Raw genomic sequence first — 20,324 nt, 5'->3', positions numbered from 1 at the left:
CTGTAACCGCCATGCCTCAGCTTGCAAATCTTGCACCCCCCCAGTTTGCGCACCTCTGACCTAAGTAACTTGTAGCCACTTCTTGTAGCCTGGCTTCCGGTAGTTAGGGCCGCCAACAGGATGAGAGCAGCAGGACAACAGTCCCAGACCCAGCAGCGAATGGAGCCAGGCAGGCTGGACCTGGAAGTTGCATTCGGCCAGACGTCAAGCTCAATTTACGGTATTGACATCCAGGTCAGGTCTCTACCTCACCAGTACACAGGTCCCTTCCCCTCCCTCCACCCTCTCCCATACCCTCCATTCAACAACTTGAATTTGTAGGTCCCACATATCACCCTCCCTCTGTTGAGTCCTGCTTATAGTTAATGCAAATGGAAACGTTTTGAGGGTTTTTTCCCCCTTAAAATCTCTTTCCACTCATCAAAAGTAAGGGGGATTCTCACGTCTCTCTCCCAATCTGTCATATTTAAAATTATAATCCGAATAATCAGTAAAAAAATGATACGAAAGATCAGAAGTGGAACGAGGTATTTTGCACCCAGGGCAAGTTCGATCAACTGTGCCCCCCCCCACCCCATCCCCAATTTATAGACCCATGGCACCACTGGGCTCAAGGTGGTTTAGCCAACCCCCCCCCCCCCCCCCCTTAGCTCTGCCTCTGCAAATGAAACTAAATCTTTAGGTTGCATAACTCTTAAGCCATAAATTCTAAAAAATCACTAGAGTTGTCCGACCCCCTTAATTTACATGGGGACTGAAGATAAAACCTCTAATCTGGATATATCTGAAGTAATCACAATTGGGAGTTTGGAATTTTTCTTTAATCTCTTGGAATGCAATGATGATTTCTCCCACAAAATAAGTTATAATATCTAACCATTCTAATCATTCCTGCTCTTTCCAGGTTATTTACATCACTAATATTTTGACTTGGGGGAAATTGGGATTCATGTACTGTAAATAGGTTAATCCAGAGTCTACTGCACATCTATACCTGACTGGTAGTAAGATATTGATCAAGGGACGGGAGACTTGAAAAATGAAAACCTACTGTACTGTATTTTATCGCGGAAGCCAAATTAGATAAAATAACTGAATATGGGAGACAATTTGGTTTTTTTGGTCAGATGGTAAATGCCAAGTAGAAATGGGCAAAACTGTCAAAATCCGTTTCATGGAATTTCCTGAGCTTCCCATTCAAAATCCGTTACCCGGTGTAAAATCCGTCGACAGATTGTTCCAGTTTAAATCTGTGCGGATGAATCAAAAAAAACACCATTGGATACAATCCCCTGGTGAATTTTACCAATCCAATCCATGGATTCCGCAATCCCCTGGTGGATTTTACCAATCCAATCCATGGATTCCGCAATCCCCTGGTGGGTTTTACCAATCCAATCCATGGATTCCGCAATCCCCTGGTGGGTTTTACCAATCCAATCCATGGATTCCGCAATCCCCTGGTGGGTTTTACCAATCCAATCCATGGATTCCGCAATCCCCTGGTGGGTTTTACCAATCCAATCCATGGATTCCGCAATCCCCTGGTGGGTTTTACCAATCCAATACATGGATTCCGCAATCCCCTGGTGGGTTTTACCAATCCAATCCATGGATTCCGCAATCCCCTGGTGGGTTTTACCAATCCAATCCATGGATTCCGCAATCCCCTGGTGGGTTTTACCAATCCAATCCATGGATTCTGCAATCCCCTGGTGGGTTTTACCAATCCAATACATGGATTCCGCAATCCCCTGGTGGGTTTTACCAATCCAATACATGGATTCCGCAATCCTCTGGTGGGTTTTACCAATCCAATACATGGATTCCGCAATCCCCTGGTGGGTTTTACCAATCCAATCCATGGATTCCGCAATCCCCTGGTGGGTTTTACCAATCCAATCCATGGATTCCGCAATCCCCTGGTGGGTTTTACCAATCCAATCCATGGATTCCGCAATCCCCTGGTGGGTTTTACCAATCCAATCCATGGATTCCGCAATCCCCTGGTGGGTTTTACCAATCCAATTCACGGATTCACAAATCCACGTATGGATTTCTGAATCCGTGGATTGGATATTCTTAAAATGAACCAGCGGATTGCGGAGTCTGCGTATCGGATTGGTGGTGATAAAAAAAAAATACGAAAAAGACGAATCGCCCTTTTTGAGACAGATTTGCGGAAGTCTGCGGACCAAAGGAACTGGCTGATCCACGGCAGATCCAAATCTGCCCATCTCTAATGCCAAGCATGTATGTGGATAATTTACACTACGTAATACTTTATACGATTTGGTAGTGCAAAGACCCCGAGTGTTTGCTCTGTTCATAATCTGTTTCTAGACCTCTAAACATATCAGTTTTCCACTGGACATCTATAACATGCGTTGTTTACAGGTATTGGCAGCATTTGGAAAAGTTATGAGATTATGGGAAGTATGTTCATTTAAAAGCAGCAATCCCCTCTGAAATTTATTTTTAATCTTACCTAAACCGATGACCTCAAGGTTTTCTATTACCCGTGGGAGGCAGATATTTTTTCTCTGCCCTGAACAGCGTGAACATGGGTTGTCCCACGGACATGCAGTGGACCACAGAGAAGCTCCAAGTGACGGTCTTCTTGTACCCCCTTGGTGATTTATGTATGTGGCCGTTACCATGTTGTCTGTCTGTAATCTGATTGCTTGCCTTTCATCTGTGCTTGGAAAGCTTCTAGCACTTTGAAGACTACCACTTAGTTCTAGACTTCTTTTCTTTTGCCACCACCTCAGAGAAGTCCTGGTCCATAGAGATAGTGAGAAGTGCTTCTCTAGTGACCTTGTGTCTCCGTCCCACTCCCTTAGGACTTCAGCCTGAAGTTGATGCATGTGCAATCTTGCCCATGGCACTGCCTCTATGGTCGCTAACATAAATTCTAGTACTCACATTGCTTGACAAAGTGATAGGGTTGAGACAGTCCTGAGGTATCTGACATATTTTATCAGATTTATTGTTTTGTTTGGTGGTAAAAACTTTCCTGTATTGAATTGTAAAAAGAATCTTTTCGGTTGGCCTCAATTTCCTTTTCTCGCAATTGATAATCCAGCCTAACTCTTGCAGGAATTCCATTACATACTGGATGTGATTTTTTTAGGTGTTGATGTGAAGTTGCTCTCAGAAGCCAATCATCCAGATAGCGTACTACAGATATAACTTCTTCCCTTATCACTGCCGCAATCACTACCATTACTTTTGTGAATAGTGTGGGTGCGGATGATAGGCCGAAAGGGTAAGGCTTTCAATTGATAATGCTTTTCTTGGATTTTCTTTTGACTGGCGAAACTCAAGAAATGTTGGTGAGCGAAGCAGATGGGAATATGTAAATAGGCGACTTTCAAATCGATTGCTGCCAGAAAATCTCCTGGACTTAGAATGTAGATAAGATACTTTACAGACTCCATTTTTAAATGTTCCCTTCAAACATAGTGATTTAGGAATTTTAGATCCAGGACTGTCCGGAATCCTCCTGATACTTTTGGAACCATAAACATACTGGAAAAAAAACAGTATTTTCATACTGCCTCTCTTAGTGTTCTCTTCTTTATTAGACACACTGGTGAAGGTGTGATGATGAACCTTTGCACCAGTCTTTCTGTGAATTTGGTTGAGTAACCTCTCTCTATTAGCTGATGTACCCAGCGATCTGTTATCTGCTGCCACCGGGTAGAAAACTCACTGGGTCTGCCCCATAATTGATAACTGATCATTGGAAATCTGGCATCAGAAGGATGTTGGTCTCTGGAAGTGCGATGCCCCCATTAATCTTTCTCTTGTGGATCTTCCCCCTGGTCTAGTCCAGGACTGCCCTCTAATGCACTTGTATGACCTGAATTCCTTTTTTAGATGATCTTGGGCCAAGGAAAAAAGATCTATGGGTCATATAAGACTGGTCTATCTCTTGTCAAGGCAACCCTCTCACCTTATCATATATTCTCCAATTCTGCCCGAATAATGAGCCTTTGAATGGCATGAAACAAAGTTTGTTATTGAAAGCTGCATTCGCTATCCAAGTTTCAAGATACAATGCCCTGTGAGCTGCTGTTGAAAAGGCCATGCAGTTAGCTATTAGGTGGGTGGATTACATAGATGCATCACATAAGTAGCGTATGCCCAGATGAATTGAAGAGAATAGCTTCAGGATTTGATCACTTGAGACCTTAATTGTTAAGCCTTCTTCTACTTGTGTCATCCAGACTGTTAATGATCTTGTAACGCAGGCTGATGCTACATTTGGTTGCATAGAGCACCAGCTGTTGAAAACATTCTTCTTAATGCACACTCCCCTCTCTTATCTATAGGATCTCGGAAGCTTGAACCGTCATCTAACGGAGTCAAAAAGATACATCTGGTTACACTTTCTTGACAAGGATGGTTTCTTGTCCGGATGCTTCCATTCTTCAATAATCAGCTTTTTTGATTGCTGTATATACTGGAAACCTTCAAGACTTTCTTTGTGAATCCATGAATATACAACAATGTTTTCTTATCAGCTCTTTTACTTCTATTACTTCCTTTTCCTCTTCAGAAGAATATTCTAGGAATTCTGTACCTGCTGAAGCTTCCCAGTCCGATTCCTGAGAGAAGGCAGAGTATGGCACAGAATCGATTTAATTCCCGACCCTGATTCTGCGCTTGACTATTTCCAATCCGAGTTCTTAAAACTCTGCGATACCCATGCTCCACTACGCAAAATAAGGGTACGGGGGGCCCACCTTCCATGGGTTTCACCTGACCTTATAGCACTCTACCAGTTCAGGGATGCCTTGTGGAAAAGCTACAAAGTAACTGGCACTACCAAGGATCTCAATCACTACAGATGCCTGCGGAACGTGTGCACAAGGCAAACAAGGTATGCAAAAGCACAATATTACTCTGACAATCTCCTCCAGAATACATCAAACCCAGCTAACTTCTGGAAGGTTATCAACAATATATTCCAGCCTCCTAACCATCAACAACCAAGTAATATCACTAAGGGGGATATTACTCTGACAAACCCCACTGACATTGCAAATGCATTCAATGATTACTTTGTGGGGTGTGCCACTAACTTATTAGCGAAACGCAGCACAAACCCCAAACCTGAATCTCATCCTGGGAGTACCCCTATAGTCCCACCCCCTCCCAACACTGCCCACAATTTTCAATTTAGCCCAGTATCTGAAGAGGAGATTACACAAGCGCTCCTCAAACTAAAACTAAGCAGCCAATGTGGACCCGACTTACTACAATCTAGGTTCCTACGACTTGGTGCCCCAGCCATTGCCAAACCAATTGCGTCCATAGTCAACTCTATCCTGTCTGCAGGCCATATCCCTAAGACCTGGAAAACTGCCAGAGTTGTCCCAATCTTCAAAAGTGGGGACAAAAACACTGTCTCAAACTACAGGCCAATCTCACTTCTCCCAATTCTATCCAAAGTTATGGAAAAATGTGTCCACTCCCAATTAAGCAATTTCTACACCAAGACAAATTTCCCTAGCCAATTCCAGTCTGGGTTTCGTCCCAAACACTCCACCGTAACTACCCTGCTAAAAGTTTGCAATGAAATCCAGTGTGGAATGGAACGGTGCAGTATTCCTAGATTTTGCAAAGGCTTTTGACACAGTTGATCATGCTATCCTGCTTAACAAACTCCAGAGCTCTGGAATAGGGAAACATGCTTTAAACTGGTTTCAGTCCTACCTATCAGGAAGATCCCAACATGTGTCCATCTCAGGCTCTAACTCCAACCCCCTGGATATCACCTGTGGTGTCCCGCAAGGCTCTGTTCTGGGGCCCCTACTCTTCTCAGTGTTCATTAATGATCTTCCCACAGCTTGTAAGGAAGCCTCAATACACATGTATGCAGATGACACAATCCTGTATGCACACAGCCATAGCCTCTCTGACCTTCAACACATACTTCAGTCTGACTTTTTGAGACTCGAAAACTGGATTTCCCAAAACAAACTGTTTTTAAACACTGACAAGACTGTAACAATGGTATTTGGGACCAAGACTAAATTTGTAAAGCTTCCAGTGACTGAGCTCCTGATTAGAACCAACGATAAAACCACCCTAACACCTGTCACTAGTTTTAAATACCTGGGCTTATGGTTTGACTCCCACTTAACATTCGGGATGCACATTGATACCCTGACAACCAAGACCTATGCCAAACTAGGGGTACTTTACAGGAACAAATCCTCCCTAAGTCTCCTGGTCAGAAAGCGTATTGCACAGCAGATGCTAATGCCAATTATTGACTATGGAGACATAGTATATGGCTCGGCTCCTCAAACCCACCTTAGCAAACTTGACACCCTCTACAATTCAATTTGTCGTTTTGTTCTCCAATGCAACTACAACACACATCACTGCGAAATGCTCAAAGAACTAGATTGGTCATCACTAGAGTCTAGGCGCAAAGTTCACCTTTCCTGTCTCACCCTCAAATACTTTCTGGGCAAGCTACCCAGCTACCTGAACAAGCTCCTCACCCCTACCACATGCAGTACCTATCACCTGAGATCAGACTCCAAAAGACTATTCATGGTCCCAAGACGCAACAAAGTATCCGGACGTTCCTCCTTCTCCTTCCGTGCACCCCAAAACTGGAACAACCTACCAGAGACTCTCATATCCACCACCAGCTTAAGTTCTTTCAAATCTAAGGCTGTCTCACACTTTAATCTGGTCTGTAACTGTTTCATACGCTCATAATATATATTTTCTTTAACTGTGCATGCAATGTCTTTATATAAATGTATACCTTGTTCATTTATGTAACTGTATTTGTAACCATGTATTATTTTGCTTTACTCTGTGCCCAGGACATACTTGAAAACGAGAGGTAACTCTCAATGTATTACTTCCTGGTAAAATATTTTATAAATAAATAAATAAATAAAATAAATAACGCCTCTGATAGTCTCTCTTTTCATAAGAGGTCATAGGTTCTCTTTGCATCAAAGTTCCTGACGCTGTTTGTATATTTGTGGATTTAAAACTACTAAATGTTTGCTGCATTGCTGACTGAAACCATCCCAGAAAGCCCTGGATCTGAAGAGATTTTCTTCTATTGCTAGTTGCTTTATGCAGGCATTGCATAGTTTCTTCTTATACTTGTCAGGTGAACAATGTTCACGTCCTGCACAGGTTAAATATTTGGACTTTCTAGTCACTTTCTTGAGTCTAACATTCCCTGCACTGGATTCCTGAGGGGCTTCAAATCCTGCATTGTGAGGGACTGACATCTTTGGGATACATAATATACCATAAGAAACAGTACTCCCTCCTCTCCCAGTGTCTCCTGATTCAGACGATTTCTCCCCTGAATAATTTCCCTTCCATTACTTGCCATCAGACAGTAATTAAAGGATTAATCCGATCAGAAGCTGCTTTCCTGCACTTCAGTGTCTCCAAGATGTCTCCTCACATCACTTGTCTGCCTGCGTTTTCCTGGTTTTTAAAATGCCCACTGGTCATGTGGTGTACTACAACTGGAAGTGACATCACACTTCCTGCCATCTTGGTACAGGTGGGCTCTGCAGACTCGCAAGGCATTACCTGCGTTTGGCGGGATGCTGGAACTCCCCCTCCCCCCCTCCTCCGCCCATTGGTCAGCTGCAGCTATCGCGGTGGCAGATTCCTCGCAGTCCTGTGGAGGGTCCTGGGGACACTGACTGAAAGATTTCACTAGCCCACAGAGGGGTAAGCGACATCTGCTGCCCTATAAAGGAGAACCAGCTTCACCTTGTGAGCTGGCTCCTTTTGCCCTGCTTTTGTGCTTTAGGAAAAGGATGGTATTAGCCCCCTTCTCCCCAGGTAACTCAATTACAGCAGGGGAGAGGCAAAAGTAAAGCTCAAGTAAAGATATAAGAATAGCCCTAATCTCATATCCACAACCCATGAGGGGGTTTGTGTCCCTGAATATGTCCCCAAGAACATTGATAGTAGTAAGATATTGTTGGAGAAGGCCAATAGTAGGATAAAAAGTTAATCAGAATGGACAGTAGTGTAAAGCCCCTACTAGCAATCCTTCATATACGCTAATTAAATAGAAGCTTATATGTACACATACAAAATACCTAGTGATTGGAGATGAGGTAGCATGTAAAAGGGGCTGGGAGGACACGTGTGCACTATGGAGGTGCTCAGTGGGAGCGTTCCCCGAACTTCCGCTGTCACGTAGATTATGTCACATTCCCAGTGACCCTGGATTAAGATGCCAGGATGGAGGTCGAATTTATGTAAGTTCCTGCTTGTTGTATTCATCCAGACATTCTTCACTGGGCCTTTTTTTCTTTCCTAGAGTTTGAAGGTTCCAGAGTGGCCTTCCAGAGGCCCATCGTATGGATGAACTCATTACTGAAAGTAGTATGGCAATGTCTTGTGGCGTCTCCAAACCCATATGTTTCAGTATGTCCGGTAGCAGAAACCAAGAGAGACAGTTTAGTAACTGTGGTCTGTTCCTTCATGATGGCATCAGAAGAGTTCCTGAATCCTTTGGCTGCAACTCCTTGACTTGTTTTGGAGGTCTTCTATAGAAGCTTCGATAGTCTGGATATGGTGTTTCATCCATTTGACCATGTAGATCGAGCTGTTGCAAGATGAGATAACTTCCTCAAATATGTCTTCTAGGACGTCAGTCCTCTCTCCAAGAGATTACATTTCTTGTTTTACTTCAGCAACTATGTTCTGTAACTCAGTTTACACAAACTCCATACACAAATGAAATCCCCGGCGCATGGTATGGACAGACAACAAAATGGATTACCACTAAAGTTGACAAGAGTCCAATAGATATCCACAGTGGATAAAAGTCTGGATATTTTCCATATAAAAGTCCTGCTCTGGTACTGTCCTCCTCAGTGATGTTAGCCTAATGTATAATACACAAGAGGAGAGGAAAACACACCATAGTGCAGTATGCAAAGTCCAAAATCTTGTACCCTGTAGACCCCAATATAAAATGCCTACTTACAAAGTGGGCATGCAAATGCATGCGGTGGATAGGATCTGTGCATGTGCCAACGTCTTCTCCCGCTGTTCCACGAACCCCACGTGTTCCAGGCTCTCTGGCTCTGTTTCTCTCCCAGCACTCCCCCACTACCAGCACTCAATTTGTTTCCCCAAAAGATAAATATAAGGGGAAAAAACAAATGGTGCAGAACTGCAAAGCTTTAATTTAAAACACACAGAGAATCACAATTACAATGTGTCTCTGCTGACAATAAAACACAATTTCCGTCCGCAGCTTGTCCGAATGGAGCACCAGCTGATGCTAGTGATAGCCGCGATCACGTGACCCAACACGCGTACTGATAGCGTCACTACAAAAGCGTCCTCCACACTCCTTTGGACACAGTCACGTAGGTTATGTCACATTCCCAGTGACCCTGGATTAAGATGCCAGGATGGAGGTCGAAGGGGAGCTCGCTTTACGTAAATTCCTGCTTGTTGTCTTCATCCAGACATTCTCCACTGAGCCTTTTTTTCTTTCCTAGAGTTTGAAGGTTCCAGAGTGGCCTTCCAGAGGCCCATCTTATGGATGAACCCATTACTGAAAGTAGTATGGCAATGTCTTGTGGTGTCTCCAAACCCATATGTTTCAGTATGTCTGGTAGCAGAAACCAAGCGAGACGGTTTAGTAACTGTGGTCTGTTCCTTCATGATGGCATCAGAAGCGTTCCTGAATCCTTTGACTTCAATTCCTTGACTTGTTTTGGAGGTCTTCTATAGAAGCTTCGATAGTCTGGATATGGTGTTTCATCTATTTGACCATGTAGATCGAGCTGTTGCAAGATGAGATAACTTCTTCAAATATGTCTTCTAGGACGTCAGTCCTCTCTCCAAGAGATTACATTTCTTGTTTTACTTCCACAACTATGTTCTGTAACTCACTTTACACAAACTGTTTAATGATGCTTAGGCTGTGCTTACAGTATAGTGGCGCAACAGCGATGCAACGTCGCGGCAAAACAAATGCATTGCTGCCATCACGTGCGCTTATAGTAAACGCGATGCGACAGCGCAACGGCTTGGTCGTGATCGCTGGAAGTCATCTCAATTTGATTTTTCTAGTGAACGCAGCCTGACGTCACCGTCGCCGTCGCCGTCACTATAAGCGTAGCCTTAGAAGACCTGCTATGTCCTTTTTAACTGAAGGTCTGAGAAGCGGGTTGCTTGCTTCAAAGCTTTCTGAATCAGACTCCTCAGGGGCTCATAGCAAGAAGGCTTCAGAAGAGACCTGATGTAGCTTTTAAAAATACCAGAACTCTTCCCCCATATTATTTATTTTCTACTTAGGGGACATTTTAGAGGAGTTAAGGCTGCTAAAGGGGAGGATCAAGCTGTAGGATACATAAATATATCCACTTAGTGAAGGATCACAAAAAAAAGAGCTGAGGGTGCAGAGAGAGGGCATAAGGCATTTATACAACCCTGCGCATGCGTGCCACACTATTTAAGATTAAACCAAAAAAATTGAACGGGAAAAGAATATGGCCACCGTGGTCATCCTTGCTCAAGCAGTCAGTAGAAAGTCGTAACATCAGAGAGACAACATCACAACTTTCTATTGGTGACCCCAAAGTTATTGTTATTATTTTTCTAATACCAGCAAGTAAAAGAAGCTCAAATATCTTATGCACTGGGGGATCACCTGGATTAATTCAGATTTTTTTTTTAAATTCGTATTCCAGAAGAACTACTTCTTCACATAAATGTTGATTCCTGTAATGAAAGAAATACATGTGCAGATTTTTTCTTACGCATCATTTTTCCGCCAGTTAATGGTACATGTAGCCCCAGTTGGATCAGGGGCATAGCTTGACCACCCCACTATTGGCATTACAGACCAGAAGACTGCGTTTATCCATGCAGCGAGGATCAGCGCTGTGTAGTGACAGCTTGTTATGCTTCTTCCTGTGGTAAAGAAAATAATTAATTAGTAACACCGCTTGCAGTTGGCTGTTATTTGGGAAGTACTGCAATTTTCCAATGCCTCTACTTACATTTTATTTTTATTTATTAATAAAATGTTTTACCAGGAAATAATACATTGAGAGTTACTTCTCATTCTCAAGTATGTCCTGGGCACAGAGTTATGATGACAATACATGATTATATTACATGAACAGAGGTTATACATTCACATTTACCGACATTTCATGGACAGTTAGAGATAATATATGATTATGGGCTTACTGTATGTAACAGTTACAGACACGATTTAAATGTGAAACAGCTGCAGTCTTGAAATGACTTAAACTGGATGTGGCTTTGATAGTCTTTTGTACACTGTTCCAGTTGTGAGGTGCACGGTAAGAGAAGGAGGAGCGGCCAGATTCTTTGTTGAAACTTCGAACCGTGTACAATCTTTTGGAGTCAGAACTCAGGTGATACGGTAAGAGCTGTGTAACAGGGACTTATCCATGGTTAAGAGAAACTGCCACTAAATGCAACAGGGAGCTGGTTAACTGCAGTCAACCAATTAACCAGACTCCACCTGGCTAAATTAGAGCTCTAAAAAAAAGCCTCCTGTTGGAAAGAGGTGAGAGATTCCTTACCTCACAATTAGGCTGACATAAGGAGAAGGAGGGCTGACCAGAGATTCTTGAGCATACAGAATTATTGTGTGCTGAGATTAAAACAACCAGACACCCAGAGACCTATATTCCTCGCACAAGGGACTCAGGAACCAACCAGAGACTGACATGAAGGGCCACCTGCCTTAAGTTACCTCTTGAGACATTGGGGGATAGGCTGGTAATGGGATTATCCCTCCAGCCCTGCAGAAAGGGACAGGGGAAGTAAGTTAGCCCTTACAAGGGATATGTTTTTGTTTCTTTTTGTATGTTTTGCCTTGTTAAAGGAACAGGCTCAATAAAGCCAGGATTTCATTTCCCCCTAATCGGTCTCCATTAAATGTATCTCCGCACACATATCTTACCAGCTGCATGTTGTAGGGGTGAGGAGCTTGGTCTGATAGGTGGGTAGCTTGTCCAGAAAGTATTTGAAAGCAAGACAGGAAAAATGTACTTTGAGCATGAACAAGTGATGGCCAATCTAGTTCTTAGAGCATTTCGTTGTAGTTACATTGGAGGAGAAAGCGGCATAGAGTTTTAGAGGGTGTTTACTTTGCTAAGGTTAGTTTGGAATGTTGTAACATATGGAATTTATTTCCATCTACTTACACAGAACCCTGCATATGTATGGGGAGGAACTGAGCAATTGGAAAAGCAGATAAAAGAGTTATAGGACACTGAGTTATAAGACAACACTGAAATAAAGAGAAATAGTCATATAATCTGCAACCAGGCCTGAGTCACTCTGATTTACCAAGATGATGAATCTCTGCACATGTTAACCCCCAGATAAATCCTGGTCCGTTATGGGTTAACGGACCCAAATAGACGTTAACTCCTATTGACTTGAATCTGAGTTAGTGACATTCAGGTACATAATAGAAATTGATGAATAACCCCCTAAGCGTTTTGTTATGTTTTGTTTTATCTGGTAGTGTTAGGACTTGCGAACGGGTGTCTGCCTTGTCATGGCTCACAGGCTTACAACGCTTTTGCCAAAGGGTTAAACTAAATTACCCTTTTTCAAGAGAATATATAAGTATTTTACTGTGTATTTTTGTCATATTGGATGTAGCATTGGGCTTTTCTGTCCTTTGTTGTATACATATGCCATGCTCAATAGCTCTCCTTTTTGACACATATAAATATATATTTTATGGGGACTCAGGGGTTCCCAAAAAGAGCTTGCTGGGGTTTTGTGTGTTTTGTTAACCTATTTTCAGCTGTCTCAGCTGCTGGAGGTTAGTGGCTCCTCCTTCCCAGGTTTTAAGCCCGCCCCTCCCCACTTCCCAAGTGAGTAGGTCCTTTCATTCTACTGGATACAGATCCAATGGTGGTCTTTCTCCCTCCTAATAGAGGTAAATTAGAATTTTATTCCTAATAGAGATATATTAGTATTTTATCTGGTAGTGTTAGGACTTGTGAACGGGTGTCTGCCTTGTCGTGGCTCGCAAGCTTACAATGCTTTGCCAAAGGGTTAAACTAAATTACCCTTTTTCATGAGAATATATAAGTATTTTACTGTGTATTTTTGTCATATTGGATGTAGCATTGGGCTTCTCTGTCGTTTGTTGTATACATTTATTTTAGCATATTATCAAATAAAAGTTTATTTGTAACCCATTTCAGTTATCGCTAACTCATTTTGAACTATTTACCAGTGTACAACATTTTGTGGGGTTTTCTTTTCGTGTTTTCTTGCAATTAACCTCCTGCCCCCTTTAGCACCTACTCTGACTATTGCACCTAAGCGAGAGTTTCTAGTTTTCCTACTCTAGAACACTAATTGTGTTTTCTAACACATATTTTTTAACCCAAGCTTATCTATTGTGATTCAGGAGTCACAAGTTGTAGAATCTCTAAATAGTTCTCCAGGTTCAAGCAGCTTAGCTACCCACCCAGCTAGATAGGGCTGAAGTAAAATGTGTAGTGATTTCTCCAAAGTGGAGTAGGTTTTTCTTTAATGTTGGTGTTTGCAGTGTTTAAAGGAACAAGCGCAATAAAGTCTTATTTTAATTTCACCTTAAAAACAGTCTCCATTGCATACCTCTGCACACATCTCTTACAGTCCTTTTACTGGAAAACCTATGATAAAGGAAGCTGAGAGCGAACATGGTGAACCATGCTATATTAAGTATCAATGCTATCCCTGGCACTCTAAAGTTAGGATTTAACGGAAATTGGTTCAATACACAGTTGATAAGTTATGATGCAAAGATAAATGGTAATATGGGCAATTATGACTGGAAATGTTGAGAGAATAGGAAAGTGTAACATGACAAGTATAGCAAATGCTCTAAGTGCATTACCAAATTATACAGGCTTAGTTTTTTTATGTATCACAGTACAACAGGATATCTATGTTAATGAACACAAAAAGTCTGCAGCTCAACCTGTGTAAAAGTACCTGAACTGGTAGGAATAGAGCTGGTGCATAAGGGAAGAGGCAACTATAAGTATATCAACTTTGTGAAATCCAATGGGTTTCACAAGAAAGAATCCCTTTAAATATGCACTCTACCTATAAATAAATCAGTGTTGCAGAATTTCTGCAGAGTCAAATGTTCTGAACCTATGTAACGCATGGATCTCAGGAGACCCCACTAATACGAATAAACATAAAAATAACAAAATGTAATTAACATCTATGTCATAAATAAAAGTGGCCAAGTGAAATATAAAATGTAAATAAGATCCCCTCAGTGAAATCAAGACCAGATGTAGTATTGTGATCGTAAGACAGGACAGGTTCTATACATATGGTCACTGGACTATACTTTGCCTCTAAATATCCACAAAATGGCACAATGGCCAAATAGAAAGTACCAGTGACTAGCAACCTAGTGTATGACCTGTCTAACCAACTACATTGGAAAGGAGACGACGATGGGTAGCGGAATGTAAATGAGCCTCATAGGTGAAAGATAATACATCAATGTGTGTGTGGAACTGCGTACACTAAATGATGTCTGTATATTTCGCAGTCGAAGTGTCTCAAACCACGATTGCAATTCTTGTAAAATTGCAGACCCCACACATGCAAAGGGAGTATGGCTGTATGCACTAGATGATAATCTCCTGGCAAAGTTTAGCCAGGTACCCCTGTACTAAAATACTCACATGAGGCTCTGCCTATAGCTATTGTTCAAGCTATGTGATTGCACCTGCTTGCTGATGCTACTAATAACCATCTGTATATAACCAAAGTATATGTAGTTCTGTGCAGATATCTTGTAATGCCTAAACGGTGGTGTCTGTGCAATACCTCTGGTATAGTAGGTCACCTTGTCTGTGACAAGACACCCGTATCTCAAAACAGGATGAGGTCAGTAATTCTAGTGTCACGATGATGCGCAATAATGAGCCAGATAACTCCTCTATGAGGTACTAAGTGGGTGTAAAATACACTCAGTCTCCCATGACTAGCAGCCCCAGCTGTACAGTATATTGCAACATGCAATATACTGCTATGCATGACCTGAGGTATATATAACAACAGCCACCCGTATGCAGTAGCAATACAAAAAGGAGCAGAACAAAGTAAATGGCTGGCGCCAACGCTATACAACCCGCTTCCTCGTCGCTCCGATCCCTCTGGTCTGATCACTGTGTGAACATCAGCATCATGATGTCACAATTACCCGTTATCCCCTGAAGAAGTAGCCTTTTAGATTCCCTGAAGAAGTAGCCTTTTAGCGCTACGAAACGCGTTGGAATGTACCACTTATCAAACTGAATTTGATCTATTGTGTTATATGTCAGTATTCTGTTGATTTAGCATCATTTTGAATACTCCTCCGTATCGACGCTGGTAAGGTGACGTCATCATCGCCCGACGGCACTCAGTGTGGTCCCGCGAGCCAGACGTCAGACGCTGTCCCACGAGGCTGTGAGTGCAACTACTGTGACTCCCTATATAACGGAGCATTGGACACAATTTCTTGGACTCTGGGGACAAGTACATTAGACTCTGAGCACATCCTCAAGCCGATGGGGGCCCCGCAGTCCACCTGACCGCAGACTCCTGATGTGGACAAAGATATCCACCCTTGCTGTTCCTGTGTGTTCCAGTGTCCATGAGTGGTAACAGCCATCATTGTCACATTCTGTGCCTGTCTTTCATTCAATTGATGTACGCAGAACCTTGAATAATTTTTTACTATAAAATTGTATTTACATTTTTCAAGATGAGCGTTGTGCGCTGTTCATTGTTTTGTTTTGTCTAGATACCCAGGGTCCTGAGCTACCCTATTTACAGCAGCAGACGCTCCTTTTTTCTTAGACTGGTAACACAGTTATTATTTATGTTACTCACTTGGGTACTTAGTGGTAGTATTTAATCAACATAATTTCTCAATTGTTAGTTCATTTTAGTTGCGCACTTGTCTTGTTATATTTTTTGTGTACCTATGTCAGGCCGGCAGATAGTCAGATACTGTACCTATGTCAGGCCGGCAGATAGTCAGATAGCGATCAATAGCAACGACAGTCAGCAATCCTATGCTTGCCATTCCAAAAAAGATATTCAGGCCAGCATAAATCTGCAGGTTAACAGGGAGAAAGCACACTGTTATTTATTAGCTTGCTAAGAACATTATTCAGTTCTACAAACACCTTACCAGCTCCGTGAGCATCTAAGCAACACGATGGCATTAGTATTAGTAGAATTTTTAAAAAGTCCAAAAAATAAATAAAAAAGTATATATTATATTGTCAGAGACGTGCAGAGGTATAACCAGGGAGACGTTGTTAAGGGAAAATAAACATTAGCTTTTATTTAGGCTCAGTATCATTTTCAACCTCTTAATTTTTTTGTGTTGTGTTCATTTATGACCATGTTTGATTGGCCATTTTGTTTCTACCAATCTATACCCTATTTTTATTATTACCTAATAAAGGTTATGTTTTACACTAAATTCATCTACTCCTACCAACTCTGTAATGAGTGCAATTAAGTCGGGATTCTGCACTCCTTTGTTTATGAACCCTTTGTGGTAACCTGGTATTGTTTTTTATCTCATACTTACTAGTTACTGTCTCTTATCCCCGTAGAAGGGATCTTCAGGTTACATCTGAAAACCGATCTTGTTAAAGCAGTATTCCACTATACTCACCATTAAAAAAAGGTCTCCTTTCTTTTTGCCATTGCAGAATGTGTTGTTGCTGTTTTAGCAATCCCCCCTTTTTTTATTCTGTTGTTGAATTCTGGAGATATCAGTTGCTGAAAGTTTTTCTCCCTGGGAGGTTAAAATGGCCACTGCCATTTACACTCATTAGAAGAGCAGCTGATGCCAGTATTATAATAAACTGAAGAAAAAATCGATCAACCCAACATGAAATATAAGGTTATTACATAGTTACATAGTAGATGAGGTTGAATAAAGACATATATCCATTGAGGTTGACCCTGTATCGTTCATACTGCTCTTAGGATGAATAGTTCTTTTGAAAGCTCCTTGTATTGACCCTGAATATATTTGTATGTAGTTATCATATCCCCTCTTAGACACCTCTTTTCTAATGTAAATAAATCTATTTTAGCTAGCCTCTACTCATAAATCAGATTTTAATCCCCTTTATTAATATGGTGCTTATCACAGAACTTTTTTTCATTGCATAATGTCTTTTATGGAGTGGTGCCCAAACTGTACTCCATTTTAGAGGTGTGGTCGTACTAATACTTTAAACAGTGGCATAATTATGCTTGATTCCCTTCCAACCATACCCCGTTTAATGCAAGATAAGATTTTCATTTGCAGCTACTGCCTGATATTGGGCACTATTGCTAAACCTACTGTCTACAAGCACTCCTAAATCCTTTTCCATCAAGGATTGACCTAATTTTGCTCCATTGAATATGTAAGTAGCCTGTTTATTCTTGTTTTTCAAATGCATAACCCTACATTTATCTGCATTAAACCTCATCTGCCTTTTACGTGCTCATGTTTCCAGTTTGTCCAAGTCCTTCTGGAGATTTATTTATTTATTTATACAATATTTTACCAGGAAGTAATACATTGAGAGTTACCTCTCATTTTCAAGTATGTCCTAGGCACAGAGTTAAGACAAATAATACATGTTTAAAAATACAGTTACATAATGCGCTGGGTATACGTTATATACAAGACATTGCATGCACAGTTAGAGAAGATGTATATTATAGGCGTATGAAACAGTTACAGACCAGATTAATATGTGTGACAGCCTTAGATTTTAAAGAACTTAGACTGGTGGTGGATGTAAGAGTCTCTGGTAGGTTGTTCCAGTTTTGGGGTGCACGGTAAGAGAAGGAGGAGCGGCCGGATACTTTGTTGAGCCTTGTTACCATGAACAGTCTTTTGGAGTCTGATCTCAGGTGATAGGTGCTGCATGTGGTAGGGGTGAGGAGCTTGTTCAGGTAGCTGGGTAGCTTGCCCATAAAGAATTTGAAGGCAAGACAGGTAAGGTGAACTTTGCGCCTAGACTTGAGTGATGACAAATCTAGTTCTTTGAGCATTTCGCAGTGATGTGTGTTATAGTTGCATTGGAGAACAAAACGACAAATTGAGTTGTAGAGGGTGTTAAGTTTGCTACGGTGGGTTTGAGGTGCCGTGCCATATACTATGTCTCCATAGTCAATAATTGGCATTAGCATCTGCTGTGCGATACGCTTTCTGACCAGGAGACTTAGGGAGGATTTGTTCCTGTAAAGTACCCCTAGTTTGGCATAGGTCTTGGTTGTCAGGGTATCAATGTGCATCCCGAATGTTAAGTGGGAGTCAAACCATAAGCCCAGGTATTTAAAACTAGTGACAGGGGTTAGGGTGGTGTTAGTGTTGGTTCTAATCTGAAGCTCAGTCGCTGGAAGCTTTAAAAATGTAGTCTTGGTCCCAAACACCATTGTTACAGTCTTGTCAGTGTTTAAAATCAGTTTGTTTTGGGAAATCCAGTTTTCGAGTCTCAAAAAGTCAGACTGAAGTATGTGTTGAAGGTCAGAGAGGCTATGGCTGTGTGCATATAGGATTGTGTCATCTGCATACATGTGTAGCCCTGGTGTCCTCCGGCTCCTGCTGACCCCCTCAATAGCAAGCCGAGCGGTAGCGGGTCCCGCCGGAGGCAGCGACGGGCCCGCCGGCTGCTCGCGAAGGTGGGGGCCAGTGCAGGGAGCGATCGGAATCCCTGGAGCCCCGGCGCCGCACCCGGCTAGTGGGGGCCGCCATGACCATCCGGCTAGTGGGGGTCCCTCCCCTCGTCTGGCCGCGCTTCTTCTGATCTCCCTTACGACACAATTGTCATTTTTATGGTTCAAGGAATTTTATTCTGGTTCATGCTATTGTATTATCCAGGGTTCCCAGACTTTATAGAACCCTTCAGTTGATCGTTTTAGGAAAGCCGTGAGTTTCTCCATCCTCATTACTTCGTTAAGTCTATTTTTCACCTGTTGTTTTGTGGGGGCGCTGTCTTCTTCCAGGAGTATGCTACCGAGCATCTTGCTGCTGTCAAAATAAAGGAGATTAATTTCCATACTGGGCGATCGAGCTCCTCTATCGGTCTGCCCAGTATGAAGGTCAGTGGATCCATAGGAATTGTGAGACCAGTGATCTCTTTTATTAAATCTTGTATTGTAAGCCAGTATTTTTGGATCTCTGGACAAAGCCACCAGATATGGGCCATGTCCCCTCTATGTCCACAGCCTCTCCAGCATAGCTCTGATGCCAGAGGGTAGATTTGCTTTAGTCTCACTGGGGTAAGATACCAGTGATAGATTATTTTGTAAACATTCTCCTTCACTGTGGTACATATGGGTGTTCCTGAGGCTGCGTCCCATATGTCTTCCCAGTCCTCCCGGTCTATAACTATGTTCAATTCCGCTGCCCACTTGAGCATATAATCGTGTGCGGTTGGATTTGCTGGGTTCTCCATGCCAGCATATATTTGCGTTATTAGACCTTTTTGATGTGCTCCTTCTTGGCACAGTTTCTCAAATTTTGTGGGAGGGGGAAATTTCAACGTTGGGGACATTTTTTGTAGGAAGTGTCGAATTTGGAGAAATTTGAATGTATCTAGGTGAGGTACCTTCAATTTGGTGCGTAATTCTTGGAGACTCAGGAACTGTCCATCGCTCAGCAGATCCGCGACCACCCTGATCCCTAATGATTTAAATGTGTCGAATTGTTTGGTTTCGCATCCTGGGGGAAATTTAGGATTGTTGAATAGTGGGGTTAATTGTGAACTGAGGGAGGAGAGCTGGAATTTAGTTTTGGCTTTCGCCCATATTTCCCATGTGTGTCTCATCGCTCACAGTTTGAATTTGGGTGCCATATCAGTTCCCCTGTCACCGCACCAAAGATAAGCTTGCAGAGAAGGCGTTCTGGAGTAGTGAGATTCAATTGCTAGCCAACAGAGCTGGTCTGGGTCCGAGTTCCACATGACCGCCTGTCTTAGTTGGGCTGCCTGATAATATTTAGCAATGTCCGGGACCCCCAATCCTCCTTTTGTCCTGGGCGCCATAAGAACCGACCTAGATACCCTGGGTCTCTTCCCTTGCCAGATAAATTGAAAATTTTTATTTTGGATAGTCTTTAGTTCAGAGCCAGGGATATGGATCGGGAGTGTCTGGAAGAAGTATAATAATCTGGGGAGTATATTAATTTTCACTGAGATCATCCTCCCGATCCATGAGATCTGGTAGCTTTCCCAATTATCCAGGTCTTTTTTAATTTTCTTAAAGAG

At 42.2% G+C, this 20,324-nt stretch overlaps 1 protein-coding gene across 1 annotated transcript in view; it reads right to left on the bottom strand.

The window, feature by feature from the left end:
* Positions 1-20,324, bottom strand: part of RRH (retinal pigment epithelium-derived rhodopsin homolog) — a 42,573-nt gene that overhangs the window by 6,527 nt on the left and 15,722 nt on the right. The window contains exons 3-4 of the mRNA XM_075617156.1: positions 16,054-16,153; positions 10,797-10,950 (exon numbers count right to left, since the gene is read on the bottom strand). Of these exons, the coding sequence (XP_075473271.1) occupies positions 10,797-10,950; positions 16,054-16,153 (254 nt within the window). The remainder of the gene's footprint in view (positions 1-10,796; positions 10,951-16,053; positions 16,154-20,324) is intronic.

The sequence above is a fragment of the Ascaphus truei genome, chromosome 1, assembly GCF_040206685.1.
Source record: "Ascaphus truei isolate aAscTru1 chromosome 1, aAscTru1.hap1, whole genome shotgun sequence".
Lineage (NCBI taxonomy): Eukaryota > Metazoa > Chordata > Amphibia > Anura > Ascaphidae > Ascaphus > Ascaphus truei.
This window is presented reverse-complemented; position numbering and strand designations above follow the sequence as displayed.